The 16,895-nt window shown below is 35.6% G+C and overlaps 1 protein-coding gene across 1 annotated transcript; it reads right to left on the reverse strand.

Annotated features, from left to right (window-relative positions):
• Positions 1 to 16,193: 16,193 nt before the first annotated feature.
• Positions 16,194 to 16,895, reverse strand: LOC133816567 (uncharacterized; the record flags this gene model as incomplete). The annotated part of the gene is made up of 1 exon (XM_062248990.1): positions 16,194 to 16,895. A coding segment is annotated over one exon (702 nt), but the record flags the coding sequence as incomplete, so codon positions are not given.

Below are 16,895 nucleotides of genomic sequence, written 5' to 3' on the forward strand. Positions count from 1 at the left end.
TCTTGGAGAATACTGCCTTACTAGGAGTTGATCAAAAAGATCGTCTTTCCTTGGCAAAGGGTCTTTGTTCTTGATGGTGACTTTATTAAGTTCCCTATAATCAATGCACATCTGCATTGATCTATCCCTCTTCTTTACAAGCAACACCGGTGTTCCCCATGGTGAGTAACTTGGCCTAATGAAACCTAGGTCAAGTAGTTCTCGCAACTGACCCTTTAGCTCCTTCAATTCAGTGGGCGCCATTCTATATGGTGCTTTTGAGATTGGCCAGTTTCCAGTGATAGCTCAATTGTGAACTCAATTTCTCGTTGTGGAGGCAATCTCAATAAATCTTCTGAAAATACATCCAAGTAATCACGTACTATCCTCGTGTCTTCCGGTCTCTACATTCTTGCTTCTGCTGTGTTAACCACACTAGCCAAGAATCCCATGCGTCCATGTTATAACATCTTCCCAGGTTCTAACACTGAAATGATTGGAATTAGTAATCCTTTTGTTGTCCCAACGAACGCAAAAGGCTCGTCTCCATCGAGCTTAAACACCACCATTTTCTTCTTGCAATCGATGGTATCATTGTACTTTGTCAGCCAATCCATCCCGAGGATCACATCAAAATCAATCATACCCAGCTCAATCAGATCTACAAATAGCTCCTTACCATCTACCCTCAAAGGCAAGGCTTTAAACCACTTCCTAGATATTACCACCTCCCCGTTGGTAACATGGTCCCAAACCCCTTAGCATGCATCTCATAAGGTCTAATAAATATATCCACTATTCTCTTAGATACAAATGAATGAGTGGCGTCGGAATCAATTAAAAAATGACAATCAATTCCAGCGATAAAAATCTAACCTGAGACCACGGAAGTTCTTGCCTCTACCTAAGGCTTGGTGAGAGAGAACACATGTGCTGGAACCAAATTATCGTCCTTCCTATGTTGTTCTTTGATCCCTTCCTGACTCTTATGTGGACAGCTTCTCTTAATTTATCCGTCCTTATGACAACCGCAACATGTTTTTGCCCGACATTCACCTTGGTGGCGCTTTCTACACTTCTTGCATTCTGGGTACTGTACCCATTCCGTGTTCCTTGTGCGATTGTTTCCCCCGTTATCCTTTTCCTTTTTATCCTGGCTTGACTGCTCTACCTGTTTAATTCCCTTCCTTTTCTAATCATTAGAGCTATGTGTTGGGAACAGTTCCCTTAAAGCAATTGTAGTTTACAATGGTTTCAATGAAATGAATAAATGAATTGAATTATTGTGTATATGTAGCTTATGTACTATATTATTATTTATAATATTAAGAAAATATCTTAAAATTCTCAAGTTCATCTATGTGGTCTCAATCTCATATTGGTATGAGATTGAGATAATGGACTTAAATAGTTCGTAGTAAAATAAAGTTGTGGAATCTTTAGATTAATTACTGTTAGTACGGTCCACTAGTATTATGAATACATGTGACCTAGATCTGGGTTACTAGTGCAGTAGGACACTTTAGTGGAGGTGTTTTGCATATTGAGAGTATGTAGAACTGGACCAGATGTGATTTGATAATACTTTTTTAAATATCCTTTCATAGTATTATAAAAAACCATCAACTGTTGATCATATACAAACTGATCTTAATCCTGAAGTTACTATGAACTCCTATATATGTCATTTCATCCTTTTATTCAAGTGTTACGGTTTGTCAGAATGATCAGGCTAAGAACTATTATTTTGGGGACTTAATGATGTATATGGCTAGGGACATAGCTTAACAGATATGGAATCTATACCTTCTTATATATTGAATGATGGTTCCCTATTGGGTTGGCTTTTGAAGTGAAAAGGTTATTGATGTCAAATTCTTAATCAAATTATGAATTAACCTTCACTAGTAAAGTCAATGGTACACTGGAATCAAGATATAATTAAAAGGGTAAAACAATAATTTTATTCTTACTTAATTCAAAATCATCAATAAAGGATTTAATTGTATGTAATTATTATAGCAATGGACACTTTATGATTACAATAAAGTACTTAGTAAATGTATGTCTTTAATTCTCAAGAGTGCAGTCTCCTATTTATAGTGGAGTAATCATGAGATTAATAAATATGATTATTAAATCAAAGAGTTTTGGTTAATAATCTATTATTTATTGGAGTTTAGAATTATTGGTCCATAGGTCCCCGAGGTGGCTCTATCAACACTATTCAAGGTAAGAGTTAATACAAGGGTCAAACTGTGAATGAGCTATTTGAGAGAATATTTGTTCTTCGTGATAAATATACAATTATGTAATAATTGAAGTTGCACAATTTATTATTGCATTAATGCAATTTTTGAAATTGTATAGAAATAAAAGAAATTGATTTAAATCAATTATTTTATTTAAGAGAGAATAAATATGGATAGTCAAAATTAGTTTTGATTATTATATTTATTTAATTAATAATAAGATGATAATGAAAATTCTTTCAAATTTTGAATTTTGAAATTTAAGTTGTTATCTTTTCCTTAAAAAGATCATACCTTATTTGAATTTCTTATTATTAATTAATTAAAATAAATATGTATGAAAAAATCAATTCCCCTTATTTTAGAGAATTGTTACACACATAAGGCTTCTTGGACTGCCCTATGCGTGTATCACTACTAATAGGGATCAGTTATTGGTTTTTTCGTTTATTTAATTTATTAATAATATATTTTGAAAAAGTTTTTAAAATGGAATGTAAGACTTTGTCTTTAATTAAAATTTTTTTATTATTATTATTATTATGATAATAATGCCTATATATTCTATATGATAGAAAATAGGAAAAGAAGTTTTTTAAAGCATCAAAAAAAGTGATCACCCTTTTCTCACAAAAGATCAATGTTTCTCTCTATCCTATAATCAAGACTCTCATGTGTTGAGAATACTTTTAATTCACAAATTTGATTCTTGTTCTCTATGTACTCACCGACATCTTGAGGTGTAGAGAACATCTTGTAAGATCTTGGTGTGAGTTTTCTAGCGAGGATAGGAAAATCGAATTATATACGAAAAGATTCAAGGACTCTTGACAGGCTACAAGAGGTAAATCATTTCGTATCATCTTTACATATACATATTTTGTTGATTAACATATTGCATATTAAAGAATCCACATATAAAGTTTTTTATATAAAAAAATTTGTTGTATACAAAACTACCATTACCGCAAGTTCCGCTGCGCACTGGAAACAGTTCCTAACAATTGGTATCAAAGCCATCTTTAATCCCTGCGCATGTTAATTACTATGTGGGTATCATATGCATTTTTATATTATGTGTAATATATGAATGGATGGATGTTTATGTATGAATTGTTGATGTTCTTAAGGGTTGCTTTTCATTGTGCTTTTGGGTTAGGAAAAGTTCTTAAATTTTCTAGATATACAAAAATTGTAAGCCCTTTTTGGGGGCATAGGAATTTTGTAATTTATTTTATTTTAAATTTCTGGATAAATATTGTTATGGCCCGAGGCCCGAGGCGCTGCCCGACCACACCTAAGTCGCGCAGCATTGTGCCTTAGTCCACACGCGCCCCTGCGCCTCATTCTGTGCACCACTGCACGTGTGCGCCGTAGCCACCGCCCACAGCTTGTGAGCCCGCTCCTAAAGCTGGCAAAGCACCAAAGTTGTTATCCATAGGGATTTTTATTTCAAAATTAAATCCCTAATTAAATTTTTTTTATTTTGAATTAATGATTTAAATGCGCAAATTTAAATTGGGACTAAATAACTAACTGGGTATTAAAAACCCAAGTTTAATTACTCTTAAAATTATTTAAGATAATTAAAATGTTATTTTTAATAAAAAATTAAAATGGTAATGACCCAAAGATTAAAATAGAAGGTCCAAGATCAAATGAGTTGCTCTTCATTAGGCCTTAGTTAGTTTCATTACTTTTTTGTGTATGTTCTTGCAAGTATTGTAATTTTCTAGAAATACCCAAAGCACCCAACCCGCATTTATTTATTTATTTCCTTGAACATGATTAAATTGACTTTATCATGCATAATAACATGCCATACATATTACCCACATAGTACATATTAAGCATGCATTTTTTTTAGAAACATGCTTAGGATTGATTATATTTTTTTATTTGATAACTCATATAATTAATTTAGTCCTAACTAGTTAAGATGGTAAAAAGAATTTAAAGTTGTTTATTTTGCTTATTTAATAAAATTGTTTTATTAAATTAAATGGTATTCTATTTAAAAAGGAAAAATAAAATCTAGAGCACGATTATTTATTATGCATAATTTGATTAAAATTTATTAGAATATCATTTGGTAAAATTAATTTAATTAGTTTTACAACCAAATTAAAAAAATATTCATTTTGAGAAAAACCCAATTTTAAACTAGTGAGTGGGAGAGGGAATTATGACAATAAGTCTCATGGTCTCCATTATTGGTTGAACACCGAGAGGCATAGGAAAGGCCTCGTGTTGCCTCCGTTTGCAGCCTCCATAAGAAAATGCTTCTGAATATGTTTGTTTTATCTCAACGTTGACTTCTCATAAGAGAATAAGAATAACGATGTATTTCAAGTTTGACTGACCCTAAGGCACACTCTTAAGTTTAGTCATTGATCGAAAAATAATGGGTTACACTTTGAAGATGTATCTAGGCTTTCGAGCATGACTAGTACATCTTGACCAAACTAACGGTAATTCATAAGTCAAAATAGAAAAAGGAGTTTTAAGTTTTCACTTATGGAGTTGAGATCTTGTCTCAAGGTTAATTTATAATTAGTCTGACCTATCCCAAGGATGGTCCATTAATTTTCAAATTAGCTATCGTGGATTAGTAATTATTTTTGTGTGTTATTTTATGTGTTTCATTCATGCATCATGTTTACTATTCCAAATATAAATTGATGTTTATTATATGCATTAATTCTTTATATTTTATTTATTTATTTTTTAGCAATATGTCTAATCCAAACCCTTTAATTTCTTTACTTGCCAATGAGATATTGACTGGTGATAACTACATGAAATGGAAATCGAACATGAACATTGTTTTGGTATGTGAAAACCACATGTTTGTCCTGAATGAGGAATGTCCTGAGGTTCCTACTCCCACTGCTGCCAAAACTGCTAGAGAAAAGTATGAGAATTGGATCTTATCTAACAATAAGGCCAAATGTTATATGCTTACTAGTATGAGCGATGAGCTCAGAAAGAAGTTTGAAGTTGTTGAAACAACTTATGAGATTTGGGAATCTCTACAAGGCATGTTTGGCCAACAGTCTGATAAGTGCAGACATGATGCTACTATAAGCTTCATGAATATGAAAATGAAGAAAAAAATTATGTCAGAGAACATGTCCTAGACATGATCAACATATTGCACGATGCAGAAATCCATGGTGCGACCATGGATGAGAGAACTCAACTGTGATACTTGAATCTCTCACACCAGCTTTTGCGGCATTCACTACCAACTATGTTATGAACAAGTTGGAGTACAACATGACCCAACTACTGAATGAGTTGCAAACTTTTGAGTCTCTAAACAAAAGTTCCACTAAGGTTGAGGAGGAAAATATTGCTGAAACCAAGCCTTCCACTTCAAATGGAACTTCAAAGAAAAGCAAGGGTGGCCAAGGAAAGGAAAAACAACCAGAGAAGACCAACAAGTCTTCCAAGAAGAAGAATTCTACAAAGAACTCCAAAAAGAAGGCACCGAAAGGATCATGATTTCATCGTGGGGATGATGGTCATTGGAAAAGGAATTGTCCTAAGCACCTGGCTGAATTTAAAGACAAAAAGTAGGGTAAATTTTATTTACTTGTTTTATAATCTTTTGTAGTGGAAGGTGATTTTTCATCTTGATAGTTGATTTCGAAGCCACATATCATGTTTGTTTTTCTTCTTAGAGTCTTAGTACTTTGAGGAAGTTGGTTCATGGAGAGGTGACCATGAGAGTTGGAAGTGGGCAAGAGATCTCGACAACTGCAGTTGGAAAAGCTCGCCTAGTTTTTTATAATAGTAAATTTATTCTGTTAGACAATGTTTATTTTATTCCTGGATTTTCTAGAAATTTTATTTCCTTATCAAAATTACATTGTAACGACCCAAATTCACTAATAAGGCTTAAGGGCTTTGAACAGTGTGTCGGGAGGGCATGATGGGAATTATGTGTGATTATTATGATTAAGATGCATGATTATGATTTTAAGCATGTTATATGACTATGTGAATTATAATATGTGATAATTATGATGTGTGAATTGTATAGCGTGGGTGCTGTGATACCAACGTGATGCACGTGCTGAGACGGTCCTAGGAAACTAGATAATGGTAACTGGTGATTTGGTAACCTGCGTAACTGTTAGTAACCATAGAGAGTAACAGGTTTTATGGGGAAAGTGGTAGAATTGCAAAGCTGGTGAAAATACAAGTATGGCCTTGAGGTTTAGTTAGGAAGGGGTATTAGTAGAAGGGTAGAACAGTCATTTGGTAGGATAAATGATCATTAGCTGAAGGGAAAATAGGATATACGTATAACACTTGGAGAAATGGGTTTATGCTGAAATTGGGAACCTAGAGAAAGAGCAAACCTAAGAAGAAGAAGGGAGGAACTGAATTTAGCTTTTGGAAGAAGAATTTAAGGGTGATTGAAGTTGTCAAGCAAGCTTAGATCAAGGATATTCAGAGGTAAGATCTTGATTATGATATATCCAAGTTTTAAGTCTGAAATTTTAGATAATGAATGTGAATTGAGGCAAGTTGGTGGCTGGTTTTATGTAATTTCAGAATTGGGAAATCAAGGGGGAAGGAGGTTTAGAGCTGGAGGTTGGACTCATCATTCAAGGTAAGGTCTCTGTGTGTTTATTAGGCTTGTTTCTGTTAAGGTATAGGGAGTTTGGAGTGTGGTTTGTGTTTGAGTTCAAGCTGTTCTTAATTTTCTGGTTTGAGTTGTTAAGTGTGAAATTCAAGAGTGAATTTTAGGATTGAAGGTGTGAGTGAGCTTGGGCATGATGTTTTTGGGTTTTTGTGAGGTTTATTAAGGGTATGAAGTTGGTTTTGGGACTTAAGATAGAGTTTGGGGTGATTTGGAGAGGTTGGAGCTCGGGAAAATGCGAAGGAAAAACCCAGAATTCTGGGCTGCGAAGGCGTGCCGCGGCACGGGTTTTGTGTGCCGCGGCCTGGAGTCTCTGACTGATGGGTGCCGCGGCACAAGGAAGTGGTGTCGCGGCACAAGGCTAATTTCAGAGTGTTACTTTTGGCAATTTTTGGCCTTTGCTCCGGGGGTTCGGGGGATGTCTCCGGGGTGTTGTTCTAAGGTTTTGGGGGTTCCGAGAGTGTGGGTTAGGTTCCGGGAAGGTAGTCTTGGATTGGTTAATGACAAAGCATATTATATTTGTGTTGTGATTAGGACTTTGGAGAGGCTCGGAGTAGAGGACCGTGCTTGTGGCTACGTGGCATCGGAAACCAGTGAATTGAAAGGTAAGAAAATTGCACCCGAATGTATGATTGTGAATGGGACTAAGTGCTCCCGAGAGTTGTAATGTGTCATCGTTGGTATTATGCCAAGGGACACGTATAAGCGGTCTAAGAGTACCGTTCATGATTTTAGCGCACGGAGCGCGGATTGGCCACTGGGCGCCGGAAACAATAGGATAACAGAGGGAGCTGCCTGTGAGCGCTAGCCCTGGTTATCGTCTGTGCATTATGTATTTGAACTGAGATGCTTAGTATATGAAATACTTGATTGATGGTATACTTGAATTGATGAGATGTTATATGTGTAATTGACTTGTTGCTAGTTGTTCATGCTCTGTTGTTGCTGTGTTTTTCTTGCTGGGCCTTGGCTCACGGGTGCTACGTGGTGCAGGTAAGGGCAAGGGCAAGCTGGACCAGGCCTGAGGTGGAGAGCTCCGAGGTGAAATGTACATAGCCAGCCGTTCGATCACCATGGTCGAGGAGTGTGTCAGGACTGAGATTACCTAACTGCTCATTTTGCCTTAGTATGGCTGTTAATGTACTTAAACTTTGTAACTTTTGTAAATGGCTTTTAAACTGTCATTTTTGGGATCCCATGTACATAAACAATGTTTAGTAATGAGAACATAACTTTTGAGGCCAAAACGCTTTTAACCCTAGTACCTCTACTGTTTCAGAACACGTTTTTACTTTTAACGACTTGATTAGCAAGTCCAGCACTTTATAAACACACAGTGTAGCGGTCTTGGCTATCCAGGGCGTTACATGCATGAACAAGGATTTAATATTTCTTTTAATAATAATTTGATTGTTATTTCGAAATATGGTTTTGACATTTGTTCTGCAAAGTCTGAAGGATGACATTACAAGTTAGAACTATTTAAAATTGCAAATCCCAGATCTACTAAAAGACAGAAGACAGATTCTGATAGTGAAACATATCTGTGGCATTTGAGATTGGGACATATTCGTCTAGACAGAATTAACAGACTAACAAAGGATTGTTCTTTAAGAGAACTATCTATTACGTCTCTCCCTGTCTGTGAATCCTGCCTAGAAGGCAAAATGACCAAGAGACCTTTCTCTGCTAAAGGTTGAAGAGCTACAAAACCACTTCAACATGTACCTACGGATGTTTTTGGTCCATTAAATGTCCAAGCTAGAGGAGGTTATGAATACTTTGTCACTTTCATTGATGATTATTCGAGATATGGTTACATATACTTAATGCAAAGGAAATCTAAATTTTTTTGTAAGTTTAATGAATTTCGAGTAGATACTGAAAAGCAATTAGGTAAATCACTAAAAGTACTTCCATTAGATTGAGGTGGAGAGTACTTAGATTATGAATTTGAGGACCATTTACGTGAGCATGGTATTCAATCCCAACTCACTGCACCTGGAATGCCACAACAAAATGGTGTTTCAGAAAGACGGAACAGAACCTTGTTGGATATGGTTAGGTCGATAATTAGTTTCTCTTCATTGCCTTTGACATTATGGGGTTATGCAATAGAATGTGCTCTATACATACTCAATGTTGTTCCATCTAAGTCTATTCAGAAAACACCATTGGAATTATGGAATGGTACTAAACCTAGTTTACGCCATTTCCGTATATGGGGTTGTCTTGTACATGTGCTTAAAGGAAAGACTGGGAAGTTGGAATCACACATTGAAGTGTGCATGTTTGTAGGATATTCCAAGGAAACAAAATGTGGTGTATTTTATAGTCCCAAAAATAACAAAACGTTTATATCTACAAATGCTACTTTTCTGGAGCATGACTATATAAATAACCATAAACCTCAAAGTAAAGTTGTACTTGAGGAAATGGTATCAAATAAACAAGACCAATCACCAGCAGTGGCAAATAAAAAATGGCTAGAGGATATCGCTAGTTCTAGTCATATTAATGGAGAGCTTCGTTGTAGTGGGAGGGTTGGTAAACAACCAGTTCGCTATGAACATGAAATTCAGATGCTTGTGTCTGACACAAACAAAGATGATCCATTGGCATATAGAGATGCAATATAAGATTATGACAAAGAAAAATGGCTAAACTCCATGGACCTTGAAATAGAATTGATGTATTCCAATTTTTTTTGGACTCTTGAAGATCCAATTGAAAATGTTAAACCTATTGGTTGCAAATGGATATTCAAGAAGAAAAGATGAGCAGATGGGAAAGTAGAGACTTTCAAATCAAGGCTGGTAGCAAAAGGCTACACACAGAAAGAAGGAGTTGATTATGAAGAAACTTTTTCACCCGTGGCCATGCTTAAATCAATTTGCATACTCTTATACATAGCTGCTTGCATGGATTATGAGATTTGGAAAATGGACATTAAAACAACTTTTATGAATGGCTATCTTGATAAACAATTTACTTGTCTCAACAAGAAGGGTTCGAAGTTAAAGGACAGGAGCAAAACTTTTGCAAGCTTCTTAAGTCTATTTATGGACTCAAACAAGCTTCAAGATCTTGGAATCTTAGATTTGATGAAACAATCAAAACGTTTGGTTTTGAAGAAAACATTGATGAACCTTGTGTTTACAAACAAATCAAAGATAAGATTGTGGTATTCCTCGTTCTTTACGTTGATGATATTTTACACACTGGGAATGACATAGAAACATTATCAAAAGTAAAGAAGTGGTTAGTTGAGCAATTCCAAATGATGGATTTGGGAGAAGCCAAATATGTTCTGGGAATTCAGATCTGTAAATATCGTAAGAACAAAGTTTTGGCACTGTCTCAATCAACTTATATTGGTAAAGTAATTGAATGCTTTGGCATGCAAAACTCCAAGAAAGGCACTATGACTGCCCAGTTAGGAGATAAATTGGCTAAAGAACAATGTCCACAAACACCTCAGGAAGAGGAGGACATGAGACAATATCCATATGCCTCTGCGGTAGGCAGTCTAATGTATGCAATGTTGTGCACTAGACCTGACATCTGTTATGCAGTAGGCATAGTCAGCCGTTATCAATCCAATCCTGAATTGAGTCATTGGACAACAGTAAAGAACATTATCAATTATCTTAGACATACTAGAGATTGCATGCTTGTGTATTCAGGTGGAGACATGAACCCCATTGGATATACTGATTCTGACTTTCAATCAGATAAAGATAGTTGAAATTCGACATCTGGATCAGTTTTCACACTTGGAGGAGGTGTTATAGGTTGGAGAAGTATTAAACAATCTTGTATTGCAGACTCCACCATGGAAGTTGAATGCATAGCAGCTTGTGAAGCAGATAAAGAGGATGTGTGGCTCAGGAAGTTCTATAGTGATCTGGAAGTTTTTCTAGACATGGATAAGTCACTTGTTCTGTACTGTGATACCATTGAGACAGTAGCTAATTCAAAGGAACATAGAAGTCACAAGAGGGGAAGGTACATCAAGAGGAAATATCACTTGATCTTAGAGAAAGTCAACCAAGGAGATGTTATTGTCTTAAAGATTGCCTCTGAAGATAATCTTGCAGATCCGTTCACAAAGACTTTAGTGTTTGAGGGAAATGCCTCATTTTCTTTAGAGAAAGTGGGATATTGTTTGGAATAGTGCCCTTAAAGAAATTGTCGTTGACAATGGTTTTAATGAAATGAATAAATGAATTGAATTATTTTGTATATGTAGCTTATGTACTATATTATTGTTAATAATATTAAGTAAATATCAGCAAATTATCTAGTTAATCTATGTGGTCTCAATCTCATATTGGAATGAGAGGATCAAGATTGAGATTATGAATTAACTTTCACTAATAATGTCAATGGTACACTAGGAATAAAGATATAATTAAAAGGGTAGAACGGTAATTTTATTCTCACTTAAGTATGAATCATCAATAGATGATTAATTTGTATGTAATGATTATATCAATGGACACTTTATGGTTACAATAAAGTACTCAATAAATTTATGTCTTTAATTCTCAAGAGTCTAGTCTCATATTTATAGTGGAGTAATCATGAGATTAATAAATATGATTATCAAATCAAAGAGTTTTTGTTAATAATCTATTATTTATTGGAGCTTGGAAGTATTAGTCCATAGGTCTCCGGGGCGACTCTATCAACACTATTCAAGGTAAGAGTTGATACAAAAGTCAAACTGTGAGTGGGTTATTTGAGAGAATATTTATTTTTCGGGATATATATACAATTATGTGATAATTGATGTTGCACAATTTATTATTGAATTAATGCAATTTTCGAAATTGTATCGAAATAAAAGAAATTGATTTTAATCAAATATTTTATTTGTGAGAGAAATGATAAATATGGATAGTCAAAATTGGTTTTGATTATTATATTTATTTAATTAATAATAAGATGATAATGAAAATTTATTTTGAAATTTAAGTTGTTATATTTTCCTTAAAAATATGATACCTTATTTGAATTTCTAATTATTAATTAATTAACATACATATGTATGAAAAAATCAAATCCCCTAATTTTAGGGAAGTGTTACATGCATAGGGTTTCCTAGACTGCCCTATGTGTGTACCATTTTTTTATAGTGATCAGTTATTGGTTTTTTCTTTTATTTAATTAATTAATAAAACATTTTGAATTTTTTTTTAAAATAGAATGTAAGACCTTGTCTTCAATTATCATTTTTTTTATTATTAAAATGATCACTATTATTATTATTATTATTATGCCTATATATTCTATATGATAGAGAATAAGAAAAGAAGTTTTTTTAAAGCATTAGAAAAAGTTATCACCTTTTTCTCACAAAAGATAAACGTTTCTCTCTAGCCTATAATCAATAGTCTCACGTGTTGAGAATACTTTTGATTCACAAATTTGATTCTTGTTCTCTATGTTCCCACTCACATCTTGAGAAGAATTTCATTGAAGATCTTGGTGTGAGTACTCTAGCGAGGACAGGAAGATTGAATTATAAACAAAAAGATTCAAGGTCCCTTGATAGGCTACAAAAGGTAAATCATTTCGTATTAATTTTACATATATATATTTTTTTTATTAAATATTGCATATTAAAGGATACTCATAAAAATTGTTTATATAAAAAATTTTGTTGTATACAAAACTACCATTACCGAAATTTCTGTTGCGCACTAGAAACAGTTCCTAACTCTATGACCTTGGGAGGCGTTCTTTCTTGCCTCTCTCTTAGCAGCACCTTCAATCCAGATTCTATCTTCCATTCTTTTAGAAGTGAGGGCCCTTTCTAGAACCTGAGCATATGTATTGTTGCCTCCTACCGACGCAATCTTTATGTCTCTTTCTATCATAGGCTTTAAGCCTCAAACAAACCGATATACTCTGGTTGCATTGGTTGGCACTAAGTGTCGCGATCTTGGCAAGTTGGCTAAACATTAATGTGTACTCAGTCACCGTCATATTCCCCTAGGTCAAGGTAGCAAACTCATCCACCTTTGACGCCCGTACCTCAGCATTGTAGTACTTGTCATTAAATGCTTGCTGAAACTCTGTCCAGGTCCTTGCAATAACATCTCTTGCATGGGAGATCACTTCCCACCAAACTCTTGTGTTGTCTCTCAACATGTGAGTTGCACAGGCTACCCTGTCATTTCCCTTAACCTGCATGAAGTCCAAAATTTACCCCATCATACTCATCCATTGCCCCGCCTTCCATGGACCAACACTCCCTTCGAATAGTGGAGGATGTTGCTTCCTAAACCTTTCATACAATGGCTCCGGATGATTGCCAGCTTCAATAATAGTTACGATCGGTGCTATGGGTTGTTGAATGTCTCTGACTAATGGTGCTGACTAGCTTGTTTCTGCCTCAACTGTCTCAGTTCCCTTAATTATTCAGCTTGTTTTCTCATATCTTCTTGCATGGCCATAAATTGCGCCTCCAACCTTTGGTAGGCAGTATGAGAATCTTCTTCACGCTTACTTCCTCCATCAGCTAGTGGAGAGTTTTCATTGTGGTTAGCTCACATATTGGGTCTCAAAACATGCAGATTGTCAAGGTTGCAGTTAACCCTAGCATTTCCTCATACTAATCTTCTAGGAGGTGTGATTTCAATTCGTACCTGAAATCAACAGCGTATCTTAGTTCAATTCTTCCCAATCAAGAACCAAAACATACTTTTAATCCATAAAACAACTAATCCCCAATTTGTTTTTCATAAAGCCAGTAATATCTTGATACATCCATCATTCACAAAGCTCACAAACAAAAATAAAGAGATATATCAACTAAAACCAATTCGCATACAACGAAACGTCTACAACCACAAACTATTCACAGAAAAAATAGCTTTTTAGCTTATCTAACAACTCTACAGAAATTGTTTGATCAGATGATTCGTTAACCATTGCGAACCCTTGTTGTCTTGGGAAGGCCATAAGTGTACACTTGTACTTAGCACCTTCCAGAGCACTATCTTGTACATTCTTCCACACCGCTTGAAGTTCTTCCTACATCCTACTAGAGGAAATCGTATCTCTAAATACTTCGTACTTATTTTTATAGCTTAACAGTCCTCCCTCAGAGACCACATCTTGAATGCGCTTATTGACCATCACAAAATGGTCCACTAACTTTTCGACACTCCATTCTACAAAACGTTGCGTCCTTATCCTTCATACCTTCCTTATCCTTCCTGCTAGCTTCCTTCGTTGACTCTTGTTCAAACAAACATTAGGGATTATAAGCACACAAGGCATACTAGCTACTCTATACATGCAAATAAGGCACTAAAACATGTAAAGAAAATAGTCACACAACCCAAAATACTCAAATAAAGCTTACAATGCAATAAGTCGAGCTTGTCTTTATCGACGAGAGTACATGCCAAGATAGTCTACAAGAAATAAAACCATTTCTCTAATACCAACTGTAATGCCCCGATTTCTTGAAGCGTTAATTGACTATTACCATAATTGAATTTGAAATAAAAAATTCTCTTTTATTTATAGAAAATCCATCATGAATACAATCCAAACGGTTAAAAGAATGAATATCCTTAGTTTCATAGTTATCATAAATAAAATAAAATCAACAAATTTTAAATCTAGACAGTAAAACCAAAACATCATTCTAAAAATACTTAATAAATTTCTCAAATAGTACGCCTGATCCCTTATGGTCGTTAAACCCTTGACATGTACGCCCTCTGCCAAAGCTCTCCAACTCTTTGCGCAGTAACCACATCTTTGCCTTTACCTGCAGCATAGAGTGCCCATGAGCCAAAGCCCAACAAGAATAGATGTGTAGGACACAACCCCATAACCTTAACCAGGAGTCCAAAACAATAACAATAAAGATAAATATAACATAAATCATGAAATAACGTAGCCCACATTGAGTTGGAAAAGTATCGTATAATGTAAGCATGCAGTTTTGTAACGTAGACATGCATTTTAAAACATAAGCACGCCACGCAGATAGTGCATACACATAACCACAACTACATGTAAGCTTAATAAACATAATCATTCTCTAGCATATTCATAAATTAACATAGACATATCATATCAAATACAAGATCTACCATAAAGTACGCCAAGCGTACACCCTGTGCACAAGTGTCCACTCATCTTACCTCAAAAGCACCAGCAATCCACACACCCTAACACGTCTCTTCAAGTATCCTTAGCGAGCCTAAACATGACACATAACATCAAAGTTTAAAACCATATTAAGATACACTCTTATTCGTTTTTAAAGTTAAGTCATGCCCATAATACCCTTCAGAAAGTCTTAAAACTCTACTACATAAAGCTCCAAAAAGTACAAATTTATCTCTAAATGGTTGCAGAAAAATCCCAAAATACATGTTTCTGGACAACTGGCGCGGTCGCTTTAGTGCCTGGGCTCGGTCGCGCTCACAGAGCGTGAGGCCAAACCAGCTAGGTAGCACGGTTGCACCAAGGCTGGGCGTAGTCGCACTAGGCCCTCTTTCTGGAAATCGTAGATGCAATTTTTAAACCTAGAAATCAAGCCCAGTCGCAAAACTTCGACCCCAAATCATCAAATTAGCTATCCTAACATGTTTCTAACCCTTGGAACCAATATATTATCAATCCTATTCTATTCTAAACATTCATAATCCCAAAACAATTAGAACAGTCTCAAAACTTCAAAACCTAGATCTGACAATACTTTAAACAGTAAGGTTTGAACACTTACAAATCAAGATTCAGCCTCAAAACTTAGATCCTTGCCGTTTAAAAGATCTCCTAGCCCTTCAATAACAAAGACTGATGATCTCCTCCAAAACCTTAGGCTTCAAGACTCAGATCAAGAACGAGAGGATTATTCTTGGTCTATCCTCTTTTCGTATATCGCTAATCCTAGATGTCAGAAACTTTCCTAGGACATCTAAACCTATTCTTTTATATATTAATTAATTATTTAATCTGATTTAAAATGTGTAAAAACCAAATTACACTACTATCCCCAACCACTAACTTTTCCTTATTAAATACTTAAGACCCTTACTGTAATTTCCATCCAAAATTAATAGTTTTAACTTCTCATAATTACTACCACTACTGCTACTACTACTACTACCACTACTACTACCACCACTGCTACTACTACTACCACTACTGCTACTACTACTACTACCACTACTACTACTACTACCACTACTACTACTACCACTACTACTACTACCACTACCACTACTACTACTACTACTACTACCACTACTACCACTACTATTACCACTACTACTACTACTACTACTACTACTACTACCACAACCACTACTACTACCACTACTACTACCACTACTACTACTACCCCTACTACTACTACCACTACCACTACCACTACCACTACCACTACCACTACTACTACCTCCACTACTACCACTACTACTACCACTACTACTACCACTACTACTACCACTACCACTACTACTACCACTACTACTACCACTACTACCACTACTACCACTACTACTACCACTACCACTACCACTACCACCACCACTACCACCACCACTACCACTACTACTACCACTACTACTACCACTACTGCTACTGCTGCTCCTGCTCCTGCTCCTGCTCCTGCCACTACTACCACTACTACTACCACTACTACTACTGCTGTTGCTACTGCTGCTGCTGCTACTGCTGCTGCTACTGCTGCTGCTCCTACCACTACTACTACCACTACTACTACGACTGCTCCTACCACTACTACTACCACTACTATTACTACTACCACTACTACTACCACTACTACTACTACTACTACCACTACTACTACCACTACTACTACTACTACCACTACTACTACCACTGCTACCACTACTACTACCACTACTACTACCACTACTACTACTACTACCACCACCACCACCACTACTACTACTACTACTACTACTACTACTACTACTACTACAACTACTACTACTACTACTACTACTACT

This window comes from Humulus lupulus, chromosome 2 (assembly GCF_963169125.1).
Source record: "Humulus lupulus chromosome 2, drHumLupu1.1, whole genome shotgun sequence".
NCBI lineage: Eukaryota > Viridiplantae > Streptophyta > Magnoliopsida > Rosales > Cannabaceae > Humulus > Humulus lupulus.